Source organism: Castor canadensis, chromosome 15, assembly GCF_047511655.1.
Source record: "Castor canadensis chromosome 15, mCasCan1.hap1v2, whole genome shotgun sequence".
NCBI lineage: Eukaryota > Metazoa > Chordata > Mammalia > Rodentia > Castoridae > Castor > Castor canadensis.
In genome coordinates this window covers 24,442,588-24,450,723 of record NC_133400.1, presented here as the reverse complement: position 1 = coordinate 24,450,723, position 8,136 = coordinate 24,442,588, and the positions used below count along the sequence as shown (strand labels likewise).

Below are 8,136 nucleotides of genomic sequence, written 5' to 3'. Positions count from 1 at the left end.
TTAAACACCAACCAGTCTTTGAAGGCTTAGGTCTTGCCTGTCCTATTCATTGAAATATACCCCAAATCTAGATTTGTGGACTATCCTCAGTACATATCTATTAAATAAATAAGGCTCTGAAAGTTTTGTCAAATGGAGAATTTCACATGTCAAAAATCTCTAGCAGTAAGTCTATTGAGAAAGCTCCTACCCAACATCACCACTCATTTTCAAGTGCCTATAACCTAGCCTGACTTTACCCTTTGATACTCCCAGCGTAGCAGTCCCATGTCTCTTTCAAGCATAGCTCTACCAGGATACTGTGCCTTGATAGACTTTTGTATTCTTTGTCTGTTTGCTAAACACCGTCTGCTCATATCTTTCATAGTATAGCCAAATCTATTATCTTATCATTTATTGGCTCCTGCAACTTATCCAACTATACCTCAAGGTCTTTGAGAGGCAAGAGATGTTGAGTGTATATTTTGTCTGTCACAAGCATTATATTTTGTAGAAAATAAATTTTTACTATGAAGGAATTTTAAAGTTTATTTGAAATATTGTTTTTTATAGCTCAAACATTGAGCCTAGATCATACATTTACATATTCAACAGTCAAACTTGACAAATAAGGAATAGCTCCCAAACTGTAGAGGTTGAATTAAAGAAAATCTAAAAACCCATTAGAGAAAAATTTCACTAAGGGAAAGCATACAACAGAATCAGGAAGTCATCCAAATCAGTGATTCATAAAATATTGCATTCAATCTTAGGCAACAGTTGTTAAAATCTGTTCATATTTTTGTGGGTTCACAGGATGGACCTGGAGACCTGTAGTGCCCTCTTATTTCCTTTTGTTGTCCTGGCCTCTGAATTCATTGAAGTTGTTGCTTTCCACCATCATTTTCTTCACACAGCATCCTGTGACATTCCTCCTAGCCACCCTCTTCTGTAATCTGTGGATAATAATAGAGATATCAATTATCTATTAGTGGAGATACTGCTTAAAAATAATACTTGCATTCAAGGTGTGAAACAGATGGTGACAGACAACTCAAATTGGAAGAAGATTGCCCACAGGCTCCAACACCTCCAGCAAATGGCCCACTGGTTGAAACTAGATGAAACTGCCATAAATAAAAGAGAAGAAGTAGACATACAAAAGCACAACTTCACAGTCTTGTAAATGGCCCAGAAGACTGGAGTTCAACTCTTATCTCTAGATAGATATTGGATATGTAATTTAATCTTAGAAAGTTCCTTAATAAGTCTCTGAACATCTTTAAGGCAACCCTTGAATGTCCTATAAACATTCAATTTCTGGATCTTTCTGAGTGTCAAACATGTGCTGTTAATCCTAGCATGTGGTGTTTTTTATTATTTGCCCTCTTAAATTCTAGAAGAGCTATGGCTTTTTATTCACTCATTGTTCAGTTCCAATCTTTTGAAAAGGAACCTTCTTGAATCTTCCCATTTGGAGCCACTTCTTCCTCAATACTTCCAAAACATTGAAACTGAAGGAAAATTAAAATTTGAAGGAAAGTTCTTTCTACAAAATATATTCTATAACTATTTTCTCCTTCAAAATATTATGGCACAAAACATCTAAATCCAGTTTCATGAAGTGATGCATTTAATTTTAATCCCAGTTATAATGAGCTATTTTTTGTTAATAAATAAAAGCTTATATTATAAACCCTTTATAATCTCTGTCAAATTGCTTTTAAATTCAAGGGTAGATTCAGTAAAGCAAACAGCCACTATTTCAGGTTTATGGTAGTAAAATAAAACTTACAAATATAAATTATCCCTAGTAACTTTTGTATACTTGTGTGTATATATGTGTGTGTGTGTGTGTGTGTGTGTGCGTGTGTGTGTGTGTATGGATGTGTGTATTCTTTCTAATGCTGATATTCATGTTTAAATCTTGCATTTATACAGCTTTTATAGTGATGCCCACTGTTACCTTATCTTTTTGACTGACAATGATGGGATTTCAGTCATGCTCAACCTTTCCGACAGTGCCAGTGATGGGATTTTTTGAAATCTTATTACTGGTTGCACTGCCTTGATCTCAGATGGAACTTTCAATCAAAAAGGCAATCAGAAGGTTATACATTCGTGAGATTCCCTGCAAAGCCAGTGATCACATAATACAACTTGTTGGAAGGGACTACTTGCCTCCAGTCCTTATGTGGCTATAAAAAGTAATTGACTACTTAGCTCTCAGCACCCGCTTTCCCTTCTTCAAAATGCAGCATAGCCCAGTACTCTGTTGAGTCTCAGTATGGAATCCGGCTGCTCCAAGGAGATTTCAAAGTCTCATGCAGAGACTTGTTTTACTTTAAGCATATTATTAAACAAACTCTCCCAAAGATACATTTGTCTATTTCTAAGCATTCTTGCCTTCACTGGTGATGCCAGTGAATCTAACTTTTCTTTTATATATGTACATACACTTACCCATACATTTATTTTTCTAAACATTTTTACTTTAAAGTTCATATTCAGGAAATCACAAGTCTGTGAGGTAAGGGTAACACATGAATTTAATTTCTGGCCCATTCCAGTCATCCTACTGCAAACTATTTTAAAAATTGTAATAGCTGCACTAATAATAAAAAGTATAATGACTGCCTAATACTATATGTGTACATGGGTGTTTAAGAGATATTTTTGTAATTTAGCTTTATCAAATAATAGAGAGAATAGAGACTGAATTGATCCTGCATGGTGTCCAATTACCTTAGAGATAGACAGAGGGAGACAATTTTGTCTCACCTGGCCCCAAATTAACAATACTTCTTCATTAGTTAGAGAACTCTTGGGCAGAGTCCATTTCCAAGTATGGAAAAGGACTAATATTTAGGATACATAAAGACCCACAGATGCAATAAAATGCTGGTAGAGTGAAGAAGCATTATATTAGAAAAGTTATATTGATGTAGCAGTAATTGATGGAACAGAAAAAATATACAGATATAAAAATCAGTTTAAGAAAGTGAACATTATATTACTTTGCAAGTTGAGGATTGAGTTTTTAAATCCTATAAATGATTTGGAATCATATTGACCTCTTTTGGATGGGAAAGTCCTAGTAAGTCAGTTGCTAAAATAAAAGCTTTCAGTCTAAGTGTGTGTGTGTGTGTGTGTGTGTGTGTGTGTGTGTGTGTGTGTGTGTTCTTTCTTCAGATCTTTCATTCCAGGAACTCTAAAGGCATAATTCATACAGTATAGCTGTATTATGCACACAGTAGTACTCACATTATCCCACATTATAAAACTTGAAATTTTGTTCATAAGATACTAGAATGAGAGTGGCAAAGAAAATTAGTAAGGGGTCCACGTTTTCATGTTTTCTTCCTGGAAAAAGCAAATTTTGTCACAAGATTTGGGTAACTGGTACAACAGACAATATCTACCTGTCCACAAAAATAAAACCTACTATATGTAGCTAACTTTATTGGTTATCAAGATTGGAAATTATAGATTTTATATTCCTGGAAAAAATAGTGTGATATTTCTGTTATACATGTTTGTTTAATCTATGCCACTTCACTGCAAAGTAAATAAAAACAAGTCTGATGTACATGAGATAATTTTTAAAAATCATTTTACCTTGCATTAGAATGTGTAAGATAGTTGAAATATTCCTATTGATTATTATTGCAACTAGTATTAATAACATATTCACCAGGTTTTCGATACCATGATAACTGAACAATCACTCTGACTTTGTGTAAATATGTTTAGTAGCCAGTATGATAAGCACTAACATGAATTTTTCTCAGAAACAGGGAGTCAATAATGAGTTGTTAAAACCAGTGGAAAGCTATTATATTCTTAGTATAGTATATTGTATGCAAACATTTCACTTCTCTCACAGTAGAGGCATCTTGCAGAAGTTAAGTCCTTCAGTTTTCAAGCCAAGTTGATTCTTTTCTTAAGCAGCCCAAGGCCAATGACTAAGATAGAAGGTGACCAGACCCTGACTATTTTTGCTCAATAAGATTTTGCTCTAATGGATAATCTTTCATTCCAGAACCTTCTGATGAGCTGGCAGAAAACAGAGGTTGTTTAGATCTGCACTGCAATCTGAGGTTCTCTTGCCAAATCTGGCTCTCTGTTCTCTTTATTTTTATATTTTAGATCTACAATCTTTTCTGAAGTCTTTCCCTGTCTAATATTATTCCCTCTTCCTTTATCTTTTATTCTGGAAGCATCTGCTTCTAGAGGCTTCCAAGGGCAAAGCTGCACTATCTTCAGTATTGTGTATTTCTTTTATGTCTCTGCTGATTTCTTGCTATGTGATCATTAACAAGCCATTTCTCTTCCCTAGTTCTTTGTAATAAAGACTACTACAAGTAAAAGTGGGCCTTCGTGTGATTTGGCTGAACATTTTAGAATGTTAGTGAGAGTTGATAATTCAATTAATATGTCTTCATTTGGCTGAAAAAAATGATGACAACAAAGGTATTTATAAAAATATATTTCACAAAGTAGGAAACAATACAGGAGTTTCTCTGAATACAATACATGGAGTAAATAAACAATATTGCATTAAAGCAAAGTAGAAAATTAAAATGATCTGCATGTAATACTTGAGTTTTATCATACATTTTCTATTCCTACATGGCAGGTTTGCATTACAAATTAAATATGCTCACATCTTCTAGTGCTCTTCTCTTTTTTTGTAGTCTAACACGTTCTGTGCATCACCATGATCAGGGATAGAGTGCTAAAAACATAAGCAGTAAAATTATGTACAAATCTGTTCCTGCTCTAAAATAGTGGGGCAACTTGAAACATTGGGCAGGGTGTTATGTAGGTTTCTAAAAGACTAAAGTTTAAATATTCACAGGAATCAATATACTTTCAGATGTTTGTGCTTGTAGTAAAAACACCAATACTAGGATTATGAACAAAATAGAAAACAGTCTAAAAGTTTCTCTGGGAAATTGCTGTTCCTGCCATCACCAGTCACAATAACACTTTCTACTCTAAAGAGACTATAAGCTCTCCTTTTGATAATATTGCCTGCCATACTTATCTCATCAAAATGTACATGTATTAAACATTCATTGTATATATATTTATATAAAACAATCTAAAGGATTATTAATGGATATAATTTAGATTTTTCCCATATAGTCCCTTAATCTATAGATTACCAACCTTAATAAATAAAAGCATTAATGGACATCAATAAAATATTTATTTTGAGGATTAAACAAATAAATTCACGCGCTAGGAATAAAACCATCTGTCTCTGATGTAGTCCACTGTGGGATACAGTTTATCTTTGTGTCCATGTGGAAGATGAAGTGGAGGGAACGAGGAATCCTGCTTCTAGAAACAAGCATGATTGAATGGGATTTCTCTCTCCTCCCACCACTGAGTTGGCAATCCCCACCCTGGAATGGATTACGAACATATGAATATTTTAAGGCTCGACACAATATTTAAAGATGCTATTCAGTCTCTGATGAGTGGGGCCAACAATTATGTACAATGTGTGGTCACCGTACCGTAAAATCTACGAGGCCTCCCAAAACTCCAAAAAGTCCTAACGTACAGCAGACCAAGTATTGCTTTATCAGTTGTGGCGGGATCCTTACTGGTGAAGGGAAAAAACCATTTGCATTCATAAAAATTCTTGCAGAAGACACATATCAGCAGCAGATTCCTTGCAGGTCCATTTTCCTAAGAAAGCACCTTTTAATTTTGATTTTTTTTCCTCTTTTTAAACCATTTCTCTAAGAATTAGCTAGGATCCCAATCTTTGTCTGTGGTGGTCAAGTAAATATCAAAAAATCCAAAGACTTCTAAACACTCCACATACTTAATTCACACTCCACAAGATTTATAACCTCCTAACATATACTTTTTATTTTTATTTTTTTTTTTGGTTCAACATTAAAATGTGGTTGAGTTTATAGATGATTGGTGCTAAACTTTCCTCTAAAACAAATAGCCACATTGGTTGTATCTAAGGGGAGTGACCCTAGAATATTACAGAATGCTCAGTTCCATTCATTTATTTATAATCCACTGTCAAGTTTCTTTGTCACTTTCACCAACAGAGTAGAGTTCGCCCAGTCTCTTAAAGCGGGGACCCCAGTCACTGAGGTAGTCAAAATTCTGGTCTGAGTCTGATGTGGTGGACTCCAAGGAGCTGAGGGAGCCAGCCACAGACCCTCGGCCTTCATAGCCATAAATCTGAATGGAGTCATATGGTGGGGCCGTGGGGTCATTATCTGCCTCATGCAGCCTTACATTTATAAATTCATCGACATCAACACCATTTGGAACTGGTGCAAGCCCTTGCCTTGGCATAAACTGCAAATCTGGTTTAATATCCTTACGGGGTAAAAATCCATTAATTCCATCTGGGTTTTGTAAAGTTGCAATGTCAAAAGCCTCTGTGTCCTCCTCCCCTCCTCCTTCATCGTCGTAGCGAATGATGTTTTCTCGAACGTCTTCATCGTCTTTAATAATTAATGGCTCGTTTTTATGTCGCCTCAGAGTTATAAACAGCACCACAATGACTGTAGGAAAACAAACAAACAAAATTAGCCAAATAAACACATCATTTTACAAACAACATACCACATATGTTAAGAGAGAGGGGCGTTTAACACATTATAAGACTACAAATATAATTATCCTTATTAGATAATTAATCTAAATTTATTTCTGAAAGGTAAACACTGAAATTTGTAGTAAATTTAATTCCACATTAATTTTTTAAATTAAATTATGAGAGAAGTGGCTTAAATGAGATAGTTTCTATCTAGTTATTGTGAAAAACCATATTTCATCCTGGTATCAGCTCTACCATGAACAGTAGGAAATGGAAATTAGCAGAGATAATGTCACTAATTTTCTTGTGCAAGTCATTTAATATTTTTTGATTTGTGTCTGTCTTCTATTTCTTTTTTTAAAAAGGAGCTAGGTGTGATGGTAGCAGTAGGAGAATCATGTTTCTAGGTCTGCTTGGGCAAAAGTGTGAATACTTAGCTGGAAATTAATTAAAAAGTAATTAAAGTTAAAAGAAAAGGGACTGAAGGCATAGCTCAAATGGCAGAATTCAAGGCTGTGATTGCAATCCTCAATTTAAAAATGACACTTTATCTATTTTAGTGTATAATGTGTTTTAGAAATCCTTTTTCTTCTTTCTTTCTTTTTTTGTGGTGCTGGCTATGAACCCTAGAACCTTGTGCACACTATACAAGCATTTTACCACTCAGCTAAATGCCCAGATTGTGAGTTGTATATTAACAACTATTAAAAACACTCTTCAGTTCAATAATGTTTTGTTTTTAAGTAAATACCAAAATTGCATGAGCAACTTCTTGCATTGAATGAAGGCTGGATCTCCTTCACTTACAACGGTAGGCCTCATGGTGGGAAAAGAGAAAGGAACAAATACCAAACTGCCCAGTTCAGCCAAATAAAACTTGGGGTATTGTCAGTGAAATGATGCATAAATCCAGGAAACTGACTAAGAAAGACATGTAACTGTGATGACAGTAACTGACATTATCTTTAAGGTGTTTTATTCAGGGAAGGATAACATACAACTATTCTCTGTTATATTTTTCTACCATTTTTTTTTTCTTTTGAGACTGAGTTTTACTATGTAGCCCAGGCTGGTGTCTACCTCTGGATTCTCCTGCCTCCACCTCCAGCATGCTGGAATTACAGATTTGTACAACCATGCCTAGCCTTAATATTATTTTATAATTAGGTTTCTTAATGGAAGAGAACCTTTTCCTTAATTTTCAATCTTCATTTAAATTTGATGTTAATACCATTAAAATATCTGGGGAACACAATTTTAATTTGAAGAAAACAGTTTTGATTTCTTTGTTTGCTCTTTATCTCTCTAAATTCTGGTATCTGATGAACTCAGTAAACATTTACACATCTTTTGTATAGATATAACAGCACTGTGGGCATAGAAGAAGCTCCTATTGTAGTAAACTGGTGTGCATTAAAAGAGCTGAAAGTCTCCTTACATAATTAGATTTTGTGGTAAGCACAGAAAGGCTCAGCCCTACTTGCATCACCTTTATGATTTTTTTAAATGCTTTGTCCATCTGTTCTCTAGTGACAGGGCTGAAAATAGCCTATCATATGTACTATCACAGTCCT

General features: G+C 34.6%; 1 protein-coding gene across 4 annotated transcripts in view; it reads right to left on the bottom strand.

Annotated features, from left to right (window-relative positions):
* Positions 1–514: 514 nt before the first annotated feature.
* The window catches only part of Cdh8 (cadherin 8), a 346,818-nt gene continuing 339,196 nt past the window's right edge, over positions 515–8,136 (bottom strand). The window contains exons 12-13 of one of the 4 annotated variants that reach the window (XM_074055914.1): positions 6,345–6,527; positions 515–935 (exon numbers count right to left, since the gene is read on the bottom strand). In XM_074055914.1, coding sequence (XP_073912015.1) covers positions 889–935; positions 6,345–6,527 — 230 coding nt within the window. In that variant the 3' untranslated portion in view covers positions 515–888. Of the gene's footprint in view, positions 936–4,475; positions 6,528–8,136 lie in introns of those variants that run through there. The other 3 variants (XR_012441939.1, XM_074055913.1, XM_074055912.1) reach the window with 3 other exon arrangements.